Source organism: Rhinatrema bivittatum, chromosome 2 (genome assembly GCF_901001135.1).
Source record: "Rhinatrema bivittatum chromosome 2, aRhiBiv1.1, whole genome shotgun sequence".
In the NCBI taxonomy this organism is placed as follows: Eukaryota; Metazoa; Chordata; class Amphibia; order Gymnophiona; family Rhinatrematidae; genus Rhinatrema; species Rhinatrema bivittatum.
Window position 1 is genome coordinate 598,977,952 of NC_042616.1, and position 24,520 is coordinate 599,002,471.

General features: G+C 41.3%; 1 protein-coding gene across 8 annotated transcripts in view; it reads right to left on the reverse strand.

Moving 5' to 3' along the window:
- TMEM241 (transmembrane protein 241) overlaps nucleotides 1-24,520 on the reverse strand; it is a 204,686-nt gene that overhangs the window by 64,622 nt on the left and 115,544 nt on the right. For all 8 annotated transcript variants that reach the window (XR_003854780.1, XR_003854782.1, XR_003854781.1 and 5 more), the window contains 3 exons: nucleotides 24,434-24,469; nucleotides 21,611-21,645; nucleotides 11,543-11,612 (listed from right to left, as the gene is read on the reverse strand). Coding sequence is in view for 3 of the 8 variants with exons in the window: in XM_029591130.1 (XP_029446990.1) it covers nucleotides 11,543-11,612; nucleotides 21,611-21,645; nucleotides 24,434-24,469 (141 nt within the window). In the remaining 5 variants the exon portion in view is untranslated. The remainder of the gene's footprint in view (nucleotides 1-11,542; nucleotides 11,613-21,610; nucleotides 21,646-24,433; nucleotides 24,470-24,520) is intronic.

The following is a 24,520-nucleotide window of genomic DNA, read 5'->3' on the forward strand; positions in this document are numbered from 1 at the left end:
TCTCTCTTTCTTTTTGGTTTGCTGTGATCTTCACATGACCAGGGCTTAGTCTTATATATTCGCTGCATGAGAGGAAGAGTCGTCATTTTGTTTTTGTGATTTGGACAGGATCTTACTCAACGCTGCAGCAAGTTTATGAAGCCAGAGTATTCTTTTAACAAGACTGTCTGAGTTAATAATTGTTTTGACCATAGATCTGATGATGTGAAGGGAAATTTGGGTTAAATTGACTGAGTACATTTTCTTAGCTATGAGAAGCAGATGCTGAAAAGGGGAAACACAGTGAGAGGATTGTAGTCCCTTGTAGCATGGTGAGGGGGGGGGGGGGGAGGGGATTGTTTGGGATACTTTTTCCAGTTTCTTGGGGTGGGATGTGGGCGTGAACGTGTATGGATGGTGTGTGCCATCCATTGCTATATGAGGTGGCTGGTGCTTGTTATTTCCCAGTGCTTAGGCTTGGGGGGGCTTGGGGAACTTTTTCCATTTTCTCTTCCTTTCTCTTTTACACGCAATGTGCAGGAGTACAATACCCTATGTTTGGAAATAGATAGTGAAGATAGCTACTCTTAATGTAGACAGTATCCATCAATAAAATGAACAAAAATTAATTTTTAAAAAAAGCAAAGGTTAAAATAGCATAACTGCAGGAAACCCGTTTGACAGATACTGAGTATTGGAAACTAAAAGAGGATGGGTAGGACTTTATGGTTTCGGGTCTTATTCTAGATGACAACAGGGAGTGGCAATCTTGGTACACAAGGCTCTCCCCTTTGTCTTAGAAAAGACTATTAAAGATTTGTTTTCAAACTTGGAATATTATATGGGGGGGGTCAAATATGTGCTGGGGAATATATGCACCCACAATATCTTTCGCCAGAATTTTTTTTAAACTAAATTAATCACCAAGTTGTTGAGCTTTCTTGATTTTAAGCTGATTATGAGAGGGGATTTTAATACAGTAGCGGATAGTGGGGTAGACTGTCACCCTTCTAGAGTGCCCAGACTACAAGATCATCACAGGGGGGCTCAATTTAATAATGCAGAAGTTAGTCTCAAAATATCAAGTCTGTTACATCAAAGGGAAAGGAACTATATCTTTTTTCTTTCTAATCCTCTAAGAGCTAATCTAAAACTGACTATCTTCTCATTTCAGAAGACCTGTTTCCAATGGTACACTCAGCCATTTTAGGCACTATCAGTATTTCTGACTATGTCCCAGCTTTGTCACTGGGTGACAAGCTTTCCATTCAATTGGAGGATGAGCCCAAATCTTTTCCATGATACCAGAATTCTGCACTTATTTGAGGGACAAGTAGTCAGACTATATGGAATTTATAAGGTACAGGAAATAGATCCAACTCTTTTATGGCACGTGGACAAAGCTGTGATGAGAGGGAACGTGATGGCTTACAGAGTGAAAAAACGAAAACAAAGAGTTACAGAGATTTTGTATTTGTCCCAACTGTTACTGGCACAAAAGGAAGCACATACTCTCATTATGTCTGTTGAGCATAAGCTGAGAATGGAAGAAACAAGAAATTCCTTAAATCAGCTGCTCCATCTTAAGACAATATATTTCATGAATCATTATAAATTTCAAATTTTACAAATACAGAAATAAAGCTGGCAAAATGCTAGTGCATTTAGTGAAGGGAGTAAAACCGAAGTCTTTTATAACGGGCTTCAAAAACAAGCAAAGTACTCTGATTAAGAATACTGATGAGATCTTAGAAATTTTTCAAGCCTTTTACAAGGAGCTGTATAATAGGTGAGAAATGAACACAGATGTACGTAATGAATTGTTTGTGGGGGGGATACAATTGACTAATGTCAAGGAGAAGCATTTGAGGAATTTGAACCTATCCATTTTGGACACGGAGGTATTTCAAGCCATTAGTAAGTAAAAACTGGGGAAGTCACAGGGCATAGATGGGCTTGGCCCCGAATTATATAAAATATTGAAATTTGAATTGCTTACACCATTGAAGAACATGTATAGGTATGCGTTATTGCATGGTTTTTATACATCGGAACTAATTCAAGCAATTATTGTTATATTACCAAAAGTGGTAAAGACCTTGGGGAACCCTCTATCTACTGCTTGATTTCTTTGCTCAATGTAGATGCTAAACTATTGGCTACCATCTTGGCTGCTAGATTAAGCAAGGTGATTCCTGAGCTGGTGACACTGGATCAAACTGGTTATGTGGTGGGTATATGGAGTCAGCAATGTTTGCAAGCTGTTGGCCAAATTGGGGCACCCACCAACAAGAAAAGGAAATGGACTTGTGTGCTGAGCCAGGATGCAGAGAAAACCTTTGATAAAGTGACCTGGTCATATATTGTATGTTTTGGATACTATCCACGTGAAGAAGTAGATTGGACAAAATCTATTATATCGTGTATCTGGAGTGAGATTGCTTAAAGGTGGAACACGACAGGGATGTCCTCTGTCCCTTCTGTTTTTTTGTTTTGATATTGAATCCTTTTGCAATTAAGCCAAGGGAGACAGAGAACATACAGGGTGTATAGGTGGGCCACAGTCAATGAAAATCTGTAGGTTTGCTGATGTTTTACTCTTTTTGGCTGATTTGAAAACCGACATACAGAGTTCCCTGCAGATTTTTTAAATTTTGAATCCTTTACAGGTTTAAAGATTAATTTTGACAAATCTGAGGTTATGCCTTTATGTCCTTCATTAATTGTACAATAGCAGGATGTTTTCCCTTTTAAATGGTCTCCTACCAAGATAAAATATTTGAGGATCTGGATTCCCTCTGATTTATCCACATTACACTCTGTAAATTTTAATGAGATACTTGAGGGATTCAATGTGCAATTAAAGGTATGGCATGAGCTGCCAGTAACCTGTTGGACAGGTGTGCACAATTTAAAATGATCTTGCTTGCGAAGCTATTATGCAGGTTGCAAATGCTCCCATGTTAGTTGACCCATAGTGTTTTAGCAATGTTGAAATCAATGTTTATTAGATTTCTTTGGTGGCAGAGGAGGCCTAGAATAAGTTTCGAAGAGCTGCTACAGAGCCAGGAAATGAGAAGAACAGATGCCCCTAATTTCAGACTCTACAATGTGGCTTCCCAGATGCAGTTTATTGGGGAACTAAATACAGGGGTGTACAAAAATATAATATTTTAAATCTTAATAACATGGCAACACCATTTTCCCCTTTAGGATTATTTCATTTAAATGATGCTACAATTTCCCAGGAAGTAAGAGGAACATACTACTAAGGCCTATGGTGTGTACGTGGAGATAATTTCATAAGATCTCGAAGATGGAAGCCCAGATATATTTGCTTCTTCCCCCTCAGGGACATATCAACTTGCTACTTGTCAAGGACAACAAGGTTTTCGCAGATTGGCATAAAAAAATTGGCTTTCTTGTTTAAGACATTTTGTAGATGATTCTTCAGGTGTATACAAAGCTTTACCCAACTTCAGTGTGAATTTGATATCCAGCATAAAAATTTCTTTGCATGCCTGCAAATCTGACATTGTTTCTCCTCTCTTGGAAGTACCTTATGCTTGGATTTTAAAGGAACTGAAATTGGTTGATACCAAGCAAAATGGTGAGGGAAAATTTCTATTTTACAATGGTATTATTTATGTAAACAAAGCTTTGGCTCAGAATGTCTTGTAGGCTTGGCTTTGTTCTGGCAAAAAGAATTGGGATTTCCCTTGCATCTTGATAGTATTAGCAATAAGGTTGATTTTAAAACAAGCGCGTGTAACCCCATAGACTTTCAGGGTGCTTCTTCCTCTGAGGAACCGGCAGGGGGGAGGCAGCAGTGCCCTGCAGGGCATCAATGATGTCCCGGGAACAGACACCGGCTGTTCATGCTGATGAGCGCATGCAGGGATTCCAGCAGCGGCACAAGGAGTGATGGTGTCTATGCTGGTGTCATTAGTGCCACAGCCCAGATACTGCGAATCGCCTTCTCGACAGCCAGCTGGACATGCCGCTCCAGTTCCTCCTCAAACACAGCCGATGACAATATAGGCTGGGACAAAGGAGGTGTAACCAGATCCTCTTCAGAACTGAGAGGAGGATTGGTGGCTAAGATCGGTGATGACATCGAGACTGAAGGAGTTCGTGGTGCACCCCCTGGTATCGATGGAGAACTGGTTCTCCTCACCGCGGGGTCGCTTCGGGGGCATCACAGCAGAAGCTGTTGCATCCCCATGGCAGACAAAATGTATCAACGGGGACAGATACCGATGCTTCTTCGGCTTTCCTCAATGCTTGACATGGTCCTTCCCCAGTGCAGAGGTTGATGAGTAACCACACATCCTTGACCTGGAACAGCCTGATGATGGCCAGTCTCCGGTGTCTCTTCCAGCTGACAAAATTAATGGAACTGACGGCCTCGCCAATTTCAACTTTGTGTCTATTGATGCAGCTCAGAGGTCTCTCGATGGTGATGCCTCCGATGCCAATGGCTTTGTCTTCTCTTGCCCAAAGAGGCACTTCATCTTATCAAACTGGATCTTACATTCCTTCGGGGACATTCTGGCGCACTTGCTGCAACCCTGGATGTCACATGATGCCGCAAGGCAGAGGACATTTATCATGGAGGTCCGTGATAGACATGGTCCTTGTGAACCAGGTCATCGCTTAAATCCCAACGAAGACATGTCATCATGAAATAAAATGGACGCAAAATAAAAATTGATGGTGGCAGCCATCGATGGCTAGTGAGTTCCGAACTGGGGTATCAATACAAAAATAAACTTACAGGGCTAACCATCGAAAATTCTATCTAGGTCCCTTAAATGAGAACCGGAGGTGTCAACTGCACGAGGCAGCAAAGAAAAATTATCACGAAAACGAGTTTTCCAAAAGTAGGCCAAGTAGGCCCAAAAAGTTGAAAAAAGTGAGGCTATCACCCAAGCGTGAAATGACAGGCTCTGCGGAAAAGAAGAGACTGAAGAGCATCCCACGTGGCCATGTGGTATAATGCATGCTAAACATGCCCAATGAGGCTCAGTCAAAGTTTTAGAAACTTTGACATAGGTTTTCCATGTCGGGCTCCATCCTGAATACTACCATCCTGCTTGTCCTTGGAGAAAAAAATATTACATCATTTCTATATCAATAATGTTAAAAGGAAAAGGATAAGGATGAGACTTGCAGACACAGATATTTGTCATAAGTTTCAGACAGAGAAGGATACGATGACTTATTTTTTTCTATTATGTCATATAAGCTTCCAGTTTTGGAATTAAGTTATTTTAGCATTGAAGAAATGTACCGGGGTGACTTTGCCCTTCCAAGGAAAGATCTTGCTTCTGGGAGACTCAAAATCTCTCTCTTTCTCCCTCCTCTCTGTTGTCTGGCTACTGATACTTTGTAAAATTAGTTCTATTACTGGCTTGTAAGTGTATGGATTGAGGAAACTTCTCCACCCTTTGTTTTATGGCAAGAGAAAATGTTAGCTTTAATGCAAATAGAACACTTTGATGTACACTTTCTATCCTGCATGGTTCATAAGGATTATGTAATTCTCTGGGGGACTTTTTATGATTTGTTACCAAATGTTAAGAAAGTAACTCATGTGAGCTTGGCTATACCTCAGCTCGGTAATGTGATTTGGTGATTTTGAAAGGCTGATCGGATACTCTGGTCCAGATTGGGGGGGGGGGGGGGGGGGCAGGGGTGTTAGGGAAGTGTAAATGATGATGTGTGTGTGGACTTGAGTGGGTAGCTACAATTTGTGAGAGCTTTAGGAGGGAAGAGGTGGTATAGGAGAAAAATGCAAGATGTGAGGGTATGATGAGTTTCTACACATACTCGACGATTGTTCATTATGGAATGGAATTCTTTAACTACTGTTGGAAAAAACGAGAGAAGATTCCTACTTGGGTAGTATACATCAAAACACATTCTCTCTGACACTGTTTCAGGGATGAGTTACTCCACTCCCAAAGTCTTATAGGTTTCCCTTTCATTACCGCAAATCCAAATGCAGAATTTTGTACTTTCAACTTACTTAACTTAACAGTTACAATTTACAAAATGTACCAATTTTTATTTAATTCCCAATACAACACTGCTGTTTTGGTGTGCTGCAATCTCCTCCCTTCTCTATGTCCATCATTATGGATGCAAGTGAACTCGGGGTACTGCTGTGCAACCAGCATCAGAAACCTTTTCTACCACTATCCTGATATATCCAAAGCATAAAAACAAGAAAAAAAAAAAGAGGAAGAGTAGCCCTTTCCGCTTCCAGAGTCAGTGGCATCTCAAAACAGAAGTATTTTGGGGAAGGGGGAGTGACAATGGAGCAAGCTGACGATGGAAGGGGGTGGGCAAGTCAAAGTGACATTTCCATACAGCATGCTCATTCTCCCAGGATGGTCCCTTGCTTTTAAAATGGCTATAAATGAAAAATTACTACTTACCTGATAATTTCCTTTTCTTTAGGACAGTTAGATGAATCCAGAACAAGTGGGCTATGTACCTTTACCAGCTGATGGAGACTGAGCAAACTGACATCACAGTATATATAATCCTGCAGTGACATCAGCCTGCCAGTATTCTCTTCAAAAGCAACTGTGGACAGACTGAAAAAAACTTGATTAAAAACAGAGAATCATTTTAATACTTGGCCAACAAACAACACTGAGCTCAGATAAGAAATGTATTAACACTAGTCTAGGGACTGGACTAACACTTACCAGTAATCTCGGTCATATACAGTCACACAGGAGGACCATATTACAATCATCTGGCAGCCAAGGGAGGGAAGCTGGATTCATCTGATTGTCCTAAAGAAAAGGAAATTATCAGGTAGGTAGTAATTTGTTATTTCTTAGCGTCCAAGCTACTCCTGAATAGGGCGGGAGGCTGCCCATGGTCCTGTCAAAACCGCACATGCATAGGCTGCGTCCTTTCAGGAAATGGGCCACATCAGGATGGGCCGACAAGGAACCACAATTCACCTGACCTCTGAAACAAGCGAGAGCATTTACTTGTACCTTTAAGGAATTAAGGACCAAACCTTTATTCAAGCCATCTTGCAAAAATTCCAAAATGAGCGGAATCCTGGCTGAATGAGGAAGAGTACTTTGATCCTCACAACAGGCCTCAAACACTAGCCAAACGCTCACATAGGCCAAGGAAGTGGAGAACTTGCTAGCCCTAAGCAAAGTGGAAATCACTGCCATCGAGTATCCATGTTTCAGCAATCGAGCCCTCTCAAGGGCCATACCGAAACACAAAATCGAGATGGATCTTCATGAAGGCCAGGTCCCTGCTGTAATGGGTTCCTGTGCACTGGGAGTTGAAGCTTCCACAGATCTGCATACCACTGCCTCCTGGGTCAATCTGGGGCAACCAAGAACACCATCCCTCTGTGGTGTTCGATCCTTCAAATCAATCTGCCCAACATGGGCCATGGAGAAATGGCATATAGCAATTTGTCTTCAAGCCATCTGGAGATGCACCTCTGTCCATTCCATAAGTTGATCTATATCCTGTGACACTTGTTGGCTCCCTGCCAATTGATGTAAGACCAGTCACTGCATTGTCTGACATTATTCGGACCAATCGACCTTGCAGCCTGTCGCTGAACTGTAAACATGCCAGCTGGACTGCCTTGGCTTCCAGCCAATTAATGTTCCAGAGAGAGTCTTCTGCACTCCAGCGCCTTTGCGCTGTCAACTCCTGACAGTGAGCTCCCCAATAAAGGAGACTCGCATCCGTTATCAATACTAGCCAGTTCCGGTGGGGACAGGGAAACTCCCTTCCTTCGATGAGTCGCCTGCAGCCACCATTGTAGTTGGGAGGAAACCTCCATCGGCAGGCGGAGCCTAATCGAATAGTCTTGAGACTGAATTCCAATGAGACAAGAGGGAGCACTAAAGAGGACGCATATGCGCAGTCGCCCACGGTACCACTTCTAGGTTCGCTGCCATTAAGTCAAGAAACTGCAGGTAAGACCATAAGGTCAGGCTCAGAGTGTTCAACAGATGAAGCTGAGCTAGCAACTTCTGAATTTGAGCTTCCAGCAGGAACATCTTGCCCTGCTTCGTGTTGAACCAAACTCCCAGGTGTTCCAGTAACTGAGTAGGCTGTTCTTGGCTAGGTTCACCACCCAACGTAAGCGCTCTTACCACTGGATCCAGAGGGTACAGGCTTTCCAAAACCCGACCTCCTTTGAAATTAGCCTCTGGGGCGCCCCACGCAAGATCAATCAATTCTTGAATGTCCTCTATCACAGGGAAAAAACAAGAGGCTTTATGCAAGGAAACCAAAATAGGATTTTTCTTTGGCTCAGACAACGCATCTGCCCCAGGAACTCCAATCAGAGAAAAACTTCTTGAGCCTTCAAACAGCACTGGCACAAATCAGTGGGCACTCCAGACTGAGATACCCAAATATGACAAGCAGTGCAAAGAGAAAGATGTTTTGCCTTCTTAGGTACAAGTGACATAATGGCCGAGCTTAACGTGGGCCCGACAGTGCGCCCAAACAGTGTGCACAACCTGGACACGCAACTAGACGCACATGCCGGAACAATCCCGTAGAGAGCAACCTTAGGAAGCACGCGAAAAGTCGTTGCGGCCTACCACGCAGCACGCAGCGAAAACGCCTTGGAGCGGGGCCTAGCCTAAGGAAGCTGCTCAACCCACCAGGCTGCCCATGTCCCTCGACCTCCCACAGAGCGGGACGAATGTCGGATCGGCGCGTCAAGCATGGAGACCGGGGGAGGAGGAAGCCCATACAACACAAAACCTCCTTTTAATTCTCTGTATAATCTTTTTTTTTAAACTTACCGGAGCTCAACCTTACCTGGCTGAGTACAGAGACTGTCTCCGGCTGCGGGGGGAGAGAGCATCTGCCGTCACTGTTGCGCTCGTCTTCCTGCACCCGCTGCCTTTCAGCTGCTTAAGCAGCTAAGTCCACCCCAGCTGAAAATCAGCTAACAGACCAAGGCACTCATCTGAGGGACCAGGGAAATTAACTCAGGAATTCTCAACTGGTGGAGGGACCAATTGATATCACCGCAGATGAGCAGGGCAAATTTACTTTCCTTATTTCTCCTTTTTCAATTGAAGCAATCCCCAGTAGGGAGAGGGACGTCCACCATCTGCTGGAGATGGAGAATACTGGCAGAGTGATGTCATTGAAGGGGTATATAGATATATATATATACATACTCTGTGACGTCAGTTTGCTCTGTCTCCATCTGCTGGTAGAGGTAAATAACCCACTTGTTCTGGATTCATCTGACTGGACACTAAGAAAAGACACTTTATCAAAGAGCCCCAAAGGTTCTTCTATACAAATTAAAAAAAAAAAAAAAAAAAAGCCTTGCCAGTTTTAACATCCCATTAAAATTATTTGATAGTCTCATTCACCCAATTATTTGATATGGATAGGAGCATGAATTCTGGAGTCTAAACAGGAAGGGAGAGAATCTCAATATAAATCCTTCACCTCCAGTTCTGTAACACTTCACATCCATAGAAATTCTCCTCAACAATGGACCTAGGACTTTGACCTTTACAATCACCGGACAAAAAAGTTTATTCAAATTCTGGTATCAGTTCAGTAACAGCACCACAAACACCTTCCACTACCACTTGTGAAGTAACAACTCTGCAAAAAAAAAAAAAATGATGCTTAAAACCTATAGAGCAAAACTATCATACTGTAACAGCCCTCTGTTGCTCCAAATATGGCCCCATTCCCACTATACCTAAAACCCTTTTCTCTGAATGGCACACAGCACTCAGTGCTTGACTGATAGGTATACTAATAGAATTAAGCTTAGCAAAAACAGAAAGAACACCAGATAAGCTGTTTATAAATGCATGAATATATCAACACAAAATACCAGGCACAGACATTTAAAAATAACACTACAAAAACAAGCAAAGCAATTAAAAGTCATAAAATAACCTCATCATGTATTCAGCTTCTTCAAGAATGACAGAGGCTTCCCTTGGTCAGGTGACTTTAATTCATCCCTACCAGAGGAAAAACGTATAAGAACAGGGGTGGCATAACCATAGTCCAAGCTAAACCCCATTTATTCCAATCAACTGCAATCACATAGGAAATAAAAATAATAATAAAAAGGTTTTGGACTGAATAGAAAGTAGAAAACTTTATAAAAACTTATCCTTGCCAATTTTAAATTCCAAGCTCAAATAAACGAGTTTGCTGGGTTCCAGAAAGACAACTAAATAATGCACTCAGAGCAAGAGACAACCACTGCACTGTACTGATTCCTGATTACAAAACATCAATACAGCACGCTTTGGTACATCGTGGAGCACCTCAGATGGGTTGCCAAAGAAACACTGTGGATTACCAAATGTAACAGAACAGTATTCTTTACAGAATGAAAATAAAAGGGTGCCGTAGGATTTGTATGCATTTCTCTATATATTTAAGGCACTTATATTTCATAATTAATTTATTATTTCTCCTATGTGCCTGACAAAGGGTCACTGATGGTGGCAGCACAGATTTGCACTTAATTCACAGTGAAGAAAAATCCAAAAACCTCTTTAGCCCTCAAAGAAGGGTTTCCATAACAAAAACTCAAAAGGAAGAAGGGAGGAGATTGGCTCCCATGAAAACCAATATATAGCAGAGCAGCCCAACAGCACTTATAACATATAATACGATCTAGTCAAACATTGTGTTATATCTAAATCCCTTATAGTAGGCCAGAGGGCAAAGATGAAAAACTCCAAAGGCATGTTTGCAATACCATCAATGGGTCATAAAAGATATATCTACTCTCCCGTTATTTAACTAGGCACTAACAAGGAAATATCGACAAAAAAATGTGTGCACTAGGTATAAATCACTTCTTGGCATAACATATAACATTACTGGCTGCTAGGCAGCCCTCCTGCCAGCAGGGGACCTCACTGAGCCACGCTCAGTCTTGCTTTGCCTCTGCCGTGAAGGCTGCATGATGCAGCAAGGCCAGTCCTATAAAACCCTCTCACCACTTACTCGGTGCCTCATCATCGAATCGCTTCTGCTCCTTACTGTGGCCACCCGAGTGCCTTGTTCTTGCTCTGTTTAGGCCACCCAGTGGCCATCCTTGCCCTTGCTCTCTCTCGGCAAGTCTGGAAGATTTTTCTGCTGTTACACTTAATCTTTAATATAAAAAACTCTTTCTTAGTCCACACTACTAAGATAAGAGCTGTCGGAGCAACACTTCCAAACTGCAGGCCTCACACATGACTGTAATGAAAGATAAATGTGACCCTTAAATCAAGGCTTGAGAAGTTCAAGCATGCTAACAGGTGTTGCCATGTAAAGTTTTTACATTTTCCTAAGTTATCAGTACTTTCACCTGGGGATATTTTTAACAAAATTTCTCAACAGGTTTTAAGAATACCCACTGATGTATCTTTTACCCCTGGGTAAGCAGCAGGAGAAGAGAACATTTATGCCCATTTATGGCATGACTGTTTGCAAAACTGTAAGTTAACAAATTGAATACGGTTCTTAATTAACGAGCACCCCATCAGCAAAGGCAGAGAAAGGTTACCTGGCACAGCAGCCACTATGGAATCTGTAGAAGTAGAGGAATGGAAACTCCAAGACGCTGAAGAGATCACCTGAAGGACAACAACAACATCCTGAATGGAAAACTGCCGAAATACTGCTAGATACAATGGCAGAATGGCAAATTAAGTGGTCATCAGTATAACTTTCCTTCAAGACTTTACAGCTGTGTGACCTTTCAGTTTACAATGGTTTCCACATTTCTATTGGCTTAATGATATTTTACTGATCTCAAGTCGTTTGTTATATTATCAGCATACAGAGGTTTCTTTCTTTCTTTCTTATTCAGTGCAGTTCAAAGACCACAAGCTTCTGTTTGCCACAAACATTTCCTTATAAGAGGGGCTTCACTAAATATGGGGAGATGAGATTTCCCCAAAATGTATGAAAGAAACAGGAAAACCACACTACAGAAGCATGCAGGAATGAGTGAATTACTCAATCGTATGTTTTGTTTTTTTTATCTTTCCAGTTAAAATATGCAGACTTTTCTCTGGAGCCACACAGAGATTTGTGGGCTGTTAGAAGCCACTACTGAAGCAGGGATCTTGTTTTTACGTCCCAGCTTTGAGTTTACCACCTCTGTGACATGCCCAGGCCTAGTCAGCCCCAAGGAACATGGGATGTGAGCCCGGCTCGCCCCCCCCGCCCCCGGGCACTACAGCAGACACTCACACATTCCACGTCAACACTAGCTTACTTTTTAGGTTTCAGCAGTAAATTACGTTTGTTTAACAAAAAGAAAAGCATATTAGGTGAACACACAGTTGAAAATAGTCTTTCACTGATTTGGTTGGGACTATCATTTCCCCTCAGATTTCTCACCATGACTTGATAAATCTCTCACCCATGGAAAAATCCCCTAATTACAGATAGCCTATACAGTTGCAATCCAAGGTTACAATAATTTTGGCCCATCTCTAGTTCCAGAATGCTGGAAGTAATCTTTATCCAAAAGTTAATTGTCCTAGTAGTCGCCATTATTTTTAAACTGTAGCATCAAGAAACCTAATGGCAAAGTTCTGAATGGTAGTTTTGCTCCAGTGTCCGGAGGGACGAATTTGTTTCTATAAAAATTCATTCTTTAACTTACATGTTGTGAACCAGGAAACATTTATATGTACTGACAGATTCCCTTTTTCGATCTTTGTTATACAGCACAATTCAGAAGGCTGTAACAAATCCTCCAAAGAGGGCTGGAAAACATTTCAAATTTTGGAGGGCTTCACTCCAGTCTCTAGAGCTTCCTGCCTTTTTTTTACAACTTTCAACCAAAAGGGAAACCCAGCAAAATTGAGAAGCTTCTTCACTCTTTATAGCTTTGCAGACTTCCATGAGATTAGATTCATGTACCAGATCTGATGATACTAAAGGATCCAGGGTCTCTATCCCTCTCCCTCCTTTTTCGACCTGTATTCCATCCACATTGTTTTTAATGTATTTTTTGAGTGACAATGATAGCTCTGTTTTCAGCTCTGTCCCAGGGGAAATCCAAGGTATGTAGCAGAGTACATGAAACATATGAATAATAAAACAGTAGAATGCACACATCATACCAATTACATTCATTCATTTCTAATCCAAACATATACAAATATTTTTACTTATTTGATTGTAAAGACTAAGTGGTCTCCAGTCCACTAGATGGCCCTAGTTCCCAGCCCTTGGTTAGACAGCTGCAAAGGGGCTTACCATTCATTACAGCACCTGCCCCACAGCTTGTCTGGAATAGGGAGTCCCGTAGGCCAAGGGGGAGGGAGAGGCTAGTCCAAGTTAAAGTGTGGCAGTATAGATTTGATTTCAAAACAGAAGGAGCTGTATCAGTGCGCTCTCCAAGTTAGGCCCCCAGCAAAGGAAAGGAGAGACACTACCCTGCTGGCTCCTCTGATAGGACTCAAGAAAGAGAGAGAGGGGCGGAAGGATTTTTTATTTTGATTTTTTTTTTAATTTTTACAGTGTTGACCTGGATTTTTGCATTTTTTCTGAATTTTTACAGTGTTGACCTGGTCAGGAGGGGCTATGTACTTTTTCACCCAGACAAAGAGGAGGACATAAGAACATGCCATACTGGGTCAGACCAAGGGTCCATCAAGCCCAGCATCCTGTTTCCAACAGTGGCCAATCCAGGCCATAAGAACCTGGCAAGTACCCAAAAACTAAGTCTATTCCATGCTATTGTTGCTAGTAATAGCAGGGGCTATTTTCTAAGTCAACTTAATTAATAGCAGGTAATGGACTTCTCCTCCAAGAACTTATCCAATCCATTTTTAAACACAGCTATACTAACTGCACTAACCACATCCTCTGGCAACAAATTCCAGAGTTTAATTGTGCATTGAGTGAAAAAGAACTTTCTCCGAGTAGTTTTAAATGTGCCACATGCTAATTTCATGGAGTGCCCCCCAGTCCTTCTATTATCTGAAAGAATAAATAACAGATTCAAATTTACCCGTTCTAGACCTCTCATGATTTTAAACACTTCAGTCTCTTCTCCAAGCTGAAAAGTCCTAACCTCTTTAGTCTTTCCTCATAGGGGAGCTGTTCCATTCCCTTTATCATTTTGGTCGCCCTTCTCTGTACCTTCTCCATCGCAACTATATCTTTTTTGAGATGCGGCAACCAGAATTGTACACAGTATTCAAGATGCGGTCTCACCATGGAGCGATACAGAGTCATGATGACATTTTCCGTTTTATTCACCATTCCTTTTCTAATAATTCCCAACATTTTGTTTGCTTTTTTGACTGCCACAGCACACTGAACTGACAATTTAAATGTGTTAACCACTATGACACCTAGATCTCTTTCTTGGGTGGTAGCTCCTAATATAGAACCTAATATTGTGTAACTATAGCATGGGTTATTTTTCCCTATATGCATCACCTTATACTTATCTACATTAAATTTCATCTGCCATATGGATACCCAATTTTCCAGTGTCACAAGGTCTTCCAGCAGTTTATAACAATCTGCTTGTGATTTAACTACTCTGAATAATTTTGTATCATTTGCAAATTTGATTACCTCACTCGTCGTATTTCTTTCCAGATCATTTATAAATATATTGAAAAAGTAAGGGTCCCAATACAGATCCCTGAGGCACTCCACTGCCCACTCCCTTCCTCTGAGAAAATTGTCCATTTAATCCTACTCTCTGTTTCCTGTCTTTTAGCCAGTTTGCAATCCACGAAAGGACATTGCCACCTATCCCATGACTTTTTACTTTTCCTAGAAGCCTCTCATGAGGAACTTTGTCAAACGCCTTCTGAAAATCCAAATACACTACATCTACCGGTTCATCTTTATATACATGTTTATTAACTCCTTCAAAAAAGTGAAACAGATTTGTGAGGCAAGACTTGCCTTGGGTAAAGCCATGCTGACTTTGTGCCATTAAAAGGAACAGCCTATCCCAAAAAAAGGGTTAAATGATGTTCACCCAGAACAGGTTTCAAAGCTACTGAGAGTAGAACATTTCCAACAAGTGAAGGGGAAATTAATTCACCCAATTCAGTGTTTCTTCTGTGACAATTTAGTTTTCCTTCTTCAGTTGACCTCTGAGAATAAACATTCCATTTGTGAAGAAACAAGTTTTGGAAAATGGGAATAACAAGTCCAGAGTAACTTTTGTATTATAGCTCCATCCACTTAATGTATACAGAAAGAAAATATTTGTGGGTTTTAAAAACAAACAAACTACAGAGTTTTCAAGATCTATCTCAAGATCTGAGATAGGAGCCATGCAATACACATTTACTCCAATGTCAGTTTCTGAGTGTTATTATTCATCTTGAGATTGTAGCTAATTGACTCTTGTATAGTGTTCCCAACTTTAACATTAGATTTTTGCACCATTTATGAGAGATGATTACCAAAGTTTAAGAAATGGTCAATCCAGCTTACAAAGCATTTAAAAGTTGTAATTGATTCAAGATGAGATCCATGCTAATGCCAAACTGGGAATTCATTTATTGCATTTCTACTATTGTTAGAATAGTAAAGCAGCCTTGGAACTAATTTATTGATAAGACATAAATAAAACTGTCACTGTTGTCTTGCTGATGTGAAGACTTGACTTAAGGCCTCCATGGCCAGAACCAGTCTTCCCACCAGTGCCGTGATGTTGTTCTGGAACTCTCGGTTCTCCCGCTGCATCTACTGGAGGACCATTTGTACTCCCTCCGCAACAGCAGAGTTGTGACCTTGCTGATGTTCTATTAGGTTGGTCACCATTTTGTTGACAAGCTCATCTAGGCAGATGATGGGCATGCCAATCTCCTCCACTTGCTGCTCTACCGGAGCCCCTGCAGTCTCTGCCGGCTGTGTTTCAGGGTGTCCTCCTGCAGGGTCAGTGTCCAAAGTTGTTTGGGCTGTGGATCCTCGACCACTTGGGTCTCAGTGGGAGGGCTGTCATCGGTGATGTTGGGGAATATGAATTCAGGCGTGGAAGAAGAGTCTGAACCATCTTCCACACCCTCATCCATATTGTTTCTTGTCACGTCTGACATAGCAGCTGCAGGAATAGATAAAACATTCAAAAATTAGTTAGGTCGCTCGCCCTGCCCAAGCACATGGAAATAAACAAAGAATGCAAACAAGGTAGTCATTTTGAAAATTGTACCTTCTGGTCAACCTGAGTCACAGCCGTCAGGTGCAGTCACTCCATCAAGCGCCTCTTGAGTGCAGTGTGGAGAGGACCAGCTCCTTCAGGGGGGTCAATTGCAGATTGCAAGCAGGCCCACCACCTGTCTGTTTACGCGAAGCCGCAATTTTGGCAGCTTTCTCCTTCACCACCATGTGGGTGTCACGCTAGCGGTGCTGGACCTGCTTCACATCCCTGGTCTTGAACTCCTGGAGACTGACCTCTCGAGCGATCCGCTCCCAGATTTGCTTTCTGGTGGACTCTGAGCACTTGGATTTGAAGTGCTCACAGAGCTGCTCCTCCTCCGCATCCGAGAAGCGCACATCACGCACACGCTTATGTGGAGGTGGTTGGACACCTCTAGGGTCCGCCTGCTCTTCATCCAGATGCAAGCTTCATTTCCTTCCATTGGCATTCTGATGGCCGTCATGACCATCAGCATTTCGACCGTTGTTCTCTATGTCAGTAACTCGCTGCCGAAACAGAGACAGGAAAGAAAAGTATAGTACTCCAGTTAGTGTCAATTTAAAGAACAGCTATGATACATGAGAAAACACATCGGACAGGTAGAGTGAGAAAGGCCTTCAAGAGATCATGGACAGACAGAAAAATAAAGAGACACAGGCCCCCCCAGAGATCATGGACAGATAGAAAAATAAAGAGACACAGGCCCGCCAAAAAATCACCAGCATACACGGGTCGAGCGTCCTTAAGCTAACAGACATTCTTAACTGGCATCGCAAAATGGATTTCTAGGGGCCAGAAAGCAAGGAATTTCTATGGAAAAACTCCAGGAAGGACAAAACAGAAACACACCCCCTCAGAGCATGGACAGAGACTTAGAGAAAGGCTTCCAGGATTGCTACCCCAAAATAATAACTAATAAAAAAATTGCTACCCCAAATAACAACAAATAAAAAAATCAAGAGTTTTAATACTGAGTCACCGGCGTACAGGGATCGAGAATCGTTTAAGAAGCTAACAGATGTTCGAAAAGTGGATAAGAACGTCTGTGCCGGGGTGGCTGCCTCAGGTATTATAAACATAAAGGTATGAGACATCAATCTACAATACAATTTAATGGCCGTGTGATGATGTGAGCCGGCCATACAGGAATTGGATGCCAACAAAAAATGCCGAGAAAAATTTTCAGGAATACTTATCTTATAAAAAAAAAAAAAAAAGTTTACCCCTGTACACATTTCCAATACCAGTGGACCCATTGATTTTGCGATGCCCTATTTTCGGACATTTATCTTTAACACGCTCTATTCTCAATAGCTGTATTTAAGAACATACATTTACAATTTATTATATATATATATATATATATATATATATATATATAGTTTATGGTAAACAACCAGTTTTTACCTTTGCAAAAGGAAGGAAATGAAGAGGTGAAGCTCAAGTCGTGTGAATTCAAGGGATCAGTCTGTAGCCAGTACAGGTCCAATCGAACTTGACACAAAGGGGAAGTTTACCTGGTTGCAGCTATTGATATACCCTGCTCGTAATAGGATTATGATGCACTTGCTGACGTCACAGGCACAAACGGGAACAAAGCCGATATCAAATATGCATTATTCCTTTTAAATATTGATTTTTGTACTTCAACAATTGAACTACATTTGCCAAACCTTTGACCGATATAGGCAGGTTTTTTTTTGTATATTGCACCAGTGATGCAATATTGAACATCTGATGCAATAAAAAAATGGCGCTTTTAATTTCAGCTCAATTTAAATATTGCATTTGCGGTGCCGGCGGAAAAATATGGGCTCGTTAAAACCACGTGCATTCCTAATGAACGCAATATCTTCGTGCTTTTTTTTATTGCATCGGCCCCCTAGTGCTTTGTCACTCCCTCTTCTCTACTACATCCTCACCTCACACTTCTCTCTTCTTTATTTCACAATCTTCTTCTTTTCTGACAGCGATTGGGGGAGGGGGGTAGGAAGGTACAAAAAGCTCTAATGCTTAATTAGGCATCAACATCCTTTGCTTCTCCGCCACCCACTAACTGCTGCTTTTCTGGCTCCTGTACTGGGTTTGCTCCCACACAGTCGTGCTATTTATTCCAGATGGCTCTCATAGTACAGCAGGGAAACAGCAGCTGAGGAGTGGAGGTGATTCAGAGGTGAAGAAGCTGTGAAATGTGGTTAATATGCAAGATAATAAGGCCTCTAGGGCCAGCTGCATAGTCCCTATTGTTTTACCAGACTGGAGGCCCAGATTGCATGTTGGCTCCAGCTTCTGCTGCTTGAGCCGGTCAAGCCTTGAAGAGTTGCTGAAGCAACATCCATGCACCTGTCAGGAGCCTCAGATCCACTAAACGGGGACACCTACCTGATCCCAACCTCCAGAAGACATCTCATTTTATACTTTGCCTACTTGAATAGCAATTCACATATTCCTAGCCTCCCAGAGATGTACTGTATCTGTACTAACAATTTTTTTTTACCAATTCTTTTTGCAAAATCATTTTATGGTCAAGTATGTACAGCATTTTTTCTTTTCTTTTTTCAGCATAAGGCTAGAGAATATTTTGTCAATGACACATTTAAGGAAGTTCTCTTCTCCTTATGTTTCCGTTTTCCTTCACTAAACCACCACCCAGAAAACTGAAAGTTTGGAACTAAATACACACCAAGAATAAACAAAATTTGGTAAGAGTTTGGCTTTAAGTATTGGAAGATGTTTAGAGAGGCAGTCCTTCGAAACATGAATTCATGTCAGGAGACATCAACTAGCTAATTGTAAAAGGAATGCACATGCACCCATAAATACGCATATCAGCCTGTGAGCGGACATGTGCTACAATTTTACATCATGCGCGCAAGTATATGCATATCATTTACAATACTCCTACTTTGTAATCTTAAGAGGCAGCTCAAGTAAATGGCCCACAGGTATTTCCGCTAAGGCTTTAGCGGCTTTTACGCGCATATGCAGGTGGATTTTAAAACTTGCTCACACGAGGGAAAACACAGCTTTTCCAATTAGTCCACCAATTTGTCCAGTTGATATTGAGGTCTTCAAGATGCCTCTGGTTCTTCACCCCCATGTGACTTTGAACCTTCACGCTGTGCTAAAAGTCCTAAAACTCGAGTTCTCCAGACTAGCTTCTCATCAGTACCACTAGTAAAGTTACGCAGATAACATGCCGACGTGCGCCATGTTTAGAGTTACACGCGCAAGTCTTGGCCCCATCCTGAAATGCCCATGCCTCGCCCCTTTTTCACCCTTTTATTTTTGAAGTGTACACAGGTATGTACGCGCGTACTTTGCAGCTTCTTAAAATCCATGTTGCTTGCTCGCGGCCTGCATATGCACTTATGTGGCTGTTTTGTGCAAGCAATGCTTTTAAAAATCTGCCTCAGTGTGAAGATAAATAAATAATCATAAAAATTACTTATTTAGGAGTTTTATATACCGTCGTTTCAAAAGAAGATCACAAAGGTTTACATTCATATTCATAGTCAGTGATCATATGCTGTGTGTTAACATTCAACTTTCTAATTCAACACCACAGTGAATACATATTCTAGTTCATAGTTATACATCTTCTAGGGTGTCATAGTAGCTCCTATCTAATTTAGCTCATATTAATTCTTTCTAGGTCTACATAAAAGTGAAAATAAATTCTAATCCTACTAGTAATACCTTTATATCATTCATTATATATTATTTGTTTGACTAGCGTTATCTCAGGTACTGTCAATGCAATTATCAGCATTATAGCAGTTTACATTAAAAATTGCATGCCTTTCTGAAGAGCCATGTTTTCAGTTCACGCTTGAAGTTTTCTCTCTTTCTATTATCTTACGTAACGACTCTGGAAGTGAGTTCCACAGCTTGGGGCCCGCTATCGCAAACATTCAGTCTCTTATTTACATAAGGTGTGTGTTCTGAATGGAGGGTACCATTAGGAGACCTTTGTTTTGTGATCTTAGGTCTCTCTGTGGTGTATAGTGTTGTAGTGTCACTCCTAATAGGCATGGACCGATATGGTTGATAATATTGAAAATTAAGGATAACACTTTATAATGAATTCTGGATTGTACAGGAAGCCAGTGCAGGGCTATCAGTGAGGGGGTGATGTGTTTGAATTTCCTAGTCCCTAGGAGTCTTGCTGATGCATTTTGAAGTAACTGTAGTGGTTTTAGTAGACTTGCGGGGAGGCCTAGTAAAAGGGAGTTGCAGTATTCCAAGTTTGAAAATATAAGTGTTTGTAAAACAGTGCTGAAGTCTTATATTGTTAACAGAGGTTTTAGTCGATGTAAAATTCTCAACTTGGAATATCCTGATTATTTTAAGTGAAGAAATTTTGAGCACTCTATTTGTTACTTAGGGGCCGATGCAATAATGTTCGCGGAAAGCGGGCGCTGACTTTTCAGCATCCACTTTCTTAATGCACACATGGCGCCCGCAAGGGGGGCGCCATGCAATATGTAAATTAGGGGGTCACGCTAGGAAGGAGGAGCTAGGGTCGCTTGCGCGACCTTAGCGCCTCCTTGCTAACACAACCCACAGCGGCTGCTGGTTATGAAGACTGAAGCCGGTAAACTCGGCCTCGGTTTTTAAAACCTGCCTGTCTGCCAGTAATGAAAACGGTCGCAGGGTTTAAACGGTGGCCATTTTCATTACTGGCAGACGGCCAGTTATGAAAACCGAGGCCGAGTTTACCGGCATCGGTCTTCATAACTCGGCGGACTGCAGAGTTATTTATTTTTTACTTTAAAAAAAGAAGTACAGAAAAGCAGTTTTTTCTGCTTTTCTGTACTTCTTTTGCCTGTGCTCAGCTGGCGTTAATAGCTGAGCGATAACTCTGCATTGGACGCATATTAAATAGGCGCTAATCCCCCTATTGCATTAGGGGGTGCATTAGCACCTATTTATCCCGCGTCAGACTGTGGGTTATACACTGTATTGCATCGGACCCTTAATGTTTGTGGGACACAAACATTTCAAAAGGAAATTTGTGTGAAAAAATGGTTCCTAGGATTACAACTGCTCTGACCTTCATAAACGCTTTCTAAGTTCCTGGGTCCAGCTTATGATGGTTCTTATATAATACACAGTGTGTACAAGTATGTTTTTTTCTTGGTGTGTGAGCTTTCATTCACTCAGTCCCAGTCCCTCTGTAACTCCCGTGGTAAGGTCAGTCAGCAAGCAGCCATCGGACCTGGATGAGAGCTCTTTCACGGGATTTTCTAACAGATTCAGACAGCAGTATTAACACTCAGATACCATATTTAACTTGGACACACTCAAACGTTTACATCTTTTCAGCTGAATGTGACAGCTGAAGCATGAAAAGACACCATTTCAACTGAATTAATTGCTCCTTTTAACTAGAGGAATTTTAAGATAATATACTTTATGAAAATAATAAGTTTGAGTTACCTGTGGGATGTGAAGCAAAGCCCAATAGCACAATACTTAAAAACAAAAACAAGAACATTTAAAATGAGATTTAAAAAAATGCAACACAAAGAATACAAATATAACATCCAGTAAACAGACTAACTTTCAAATTTTGATTTTAGTTTCAGCTGCCTGAGAAAACTGCATGTTGATTGTGAGACAGGATGGGAACTAAAATCTTCCAAGCATGGATCTCAGGATTAACCCATGAGCATGCCAGGTCAAACACATTTTAGACATGAGTGACTAACCAAGCTACTGATACGTTTGGCTTCTGTTCTGAGTTTCCATTATTTCAACAGAATGCCCTAAACTGCGCAAGTGCAAGGATTTTTTAAATTCCCGTGTTAGTGAAAAAGCACCGAATTCTCTTTCTAGCTTTGTGAAATGATGTGCTATTTTTTGTTTATCCAGTTCTCATCTACTAGGTGGGACATGTTCTATTCTCATAAAATAATTTAACACACTCCTCTCCTTCCCCCCTCCATCACTGGTTTTGTTCCTTGCCATTCCTCCAAAGCCAGTTATTCAGTCATCATCATGGAGGCACAAGCTGCTATGGCATGTTTAATTCTGTTCACTTTACTGCAGGATGAAATTGCTCCTGAGTTCCAAATTATATATCCCCTCTCCCTCTCTCTCTCTCTCTCTATATATATGTTTAGAGAGAGAGAGAAAATGGAAAATTGAAGCAAACACTAATGTTATGTGTATATTAAACTAAAATTACCTTTTATTAGAAATGTTTTTATTCTTCTTAGATATAGCATACGATAAGCTGTTTTTAAATAACAATTATCAACCTAAATACACTCAGATATACTCAAAATTACAATCTTGAGAATTTCAGTTTTAATACAAAAATGTCCGTGTAGCAGATACGTTTTTAAATGTCTCTCCAGAACACTGTTGACTGTTGTGTCCCAGATCCAAAATGCTCCAACAAATGGTCACACAGGACTAGATTACATTCGCACCAAAATCGGACTGGGTTCAGCTTTAATCCATTGTAACTGCCACGTTTAAAAGCCAGATGTCAACTTGAACTCTCCTTCACAAATGACCTCTGTTTCGCCAATCAAGGTCTTCATCAGGCGGAAGAGATGCGTATTTTAGTGCGACCATTTGTTGGAGCATTTTGGATCTAGGACATAACAGTACTTAGGTATTAAAACAAATTCTCATGATTGTAATTTTAAGTATAACTGAGTGTATAAAGGTTGATAATTGTTATTTAAAAACAGCTTACAGTATGCTATATCTAAGAAGAATAAAAACATTTCTAATAGAAAGGTAATTTATTTTGTTTAATATACACATAACATTAGTGTTTGCAACTTCACTATGATTTTCCATTTACAAATTTGTATTTTTTGAACACTTTAGTTGTTTTAGTTTGACTGCCTCTATCGGTTTGTTACACTGTACAATATATATTTAACACTACTAAGGCTTATCATGGGAAAAATCTGGACAACCTCCTAATGAAAACAGAACACTGTAACCACCCTAAAACCTCTCTAGCTGCTCATTTTACGGCAGCCAACGTGCAGTCCTTGCCAAACCTGGAATTGCTGTAATCCCAGCCCGCTTGACTGAAAGAACCCCACTGAGAACGCTCCACTCCATGCCCAACCCTTGCATTTTAAAACAGGCACTGGCTACAAATGTGCAGTGAAGCTCCGATCCTGTTTGTTCCTTCTGTTTCTACGGTAATCACACTCCAGTTACTAACAAACAGTCTCTCACTTTGAGCAACTTAAAGGCACAGAATCCTTTACTGGTGGCCAAGGCTACGTCAATAAGAAGGGGGGGGATGGGACTTGGAGCCCTTACTTACTCTTCTACCCCCAAATTCTAGCAAGACACAATTTTGGCTACAAGTTAAATTAAACTGGGACAACATTATTTGGAGAAACAGCATTTATAATTTTGTAATTCCATATTTTTAACAGCAAACATGAATTTGCTACCTCAGACAGGCCAAGTCTCCCTGTTCTTTTGGCAAACCCCTCACTCGGATGTCTGCCTCGCCTCCAGTTTACTGCCCCAGCCCTCTTGAGTCAGCCAGAACTAAAACACTGGTAGAGCGCCAACCGTGCTATTTTGTTTTTTATATAGCCCTATAGGCATCTTAATAGCCGTATGTTGGCACTTTATGAGGCTTCCCCAGTTTGACTTCATACAATCCTTCAATACTTGAGCTAGACTTTTCTATAGTTTTTGTTATTGCATAAGTGTCTAGCACTCTTTGGATCCTTTTTTTTTTGTTTTTTATATAATCGGCAGCTTCAGCAAAGCAAAGGTACAGCGGAACACACTGTCTCTATGCTGATACCACTACGCCGCCGGCCTACTTTCTATTTAAGGATGACGCACATGTTGTGGGGGAAGTGGTGGGACGGTATGGGGACTGAATATCCGTGTCTCTAATGTGCCCCAGGCCTGGTAAAGCCACTGTCAGAGAAAGAGAAGCATGGGCAGTGATGTAGCGCTTGCAGTATCAACACTGGGGAAACCCGGGAGACCTGGAGTTACAATCCATTGTAGGGGGAATGGGAGAGAGTGGGGAAGAGACAGTGCAAGCCAAAAAAGGAGAGCAATCCAGAAAGGGAATGAGAGAATGCCGCCTAAGGAGGGCAAAACTGCTGGTGCGAGCCCTGCTTACAGTGTTTGCCTACCCTGCCAATAAGCTGTACATTGGTTTATTGACTTGGAAGAGAGTCAGCTATATAGTTCCTAACCAGCATGTTGACCACTGACCTGCTCACAAGACAAGAAACAGATATAAAGTGGTCTTACCTGAAAATATAGTTTATATACTGTTGATCAAGGTCACTGAAAAAACAAAACACAAACATAAAACGGTAAGCTGAAATTCAAAATTCA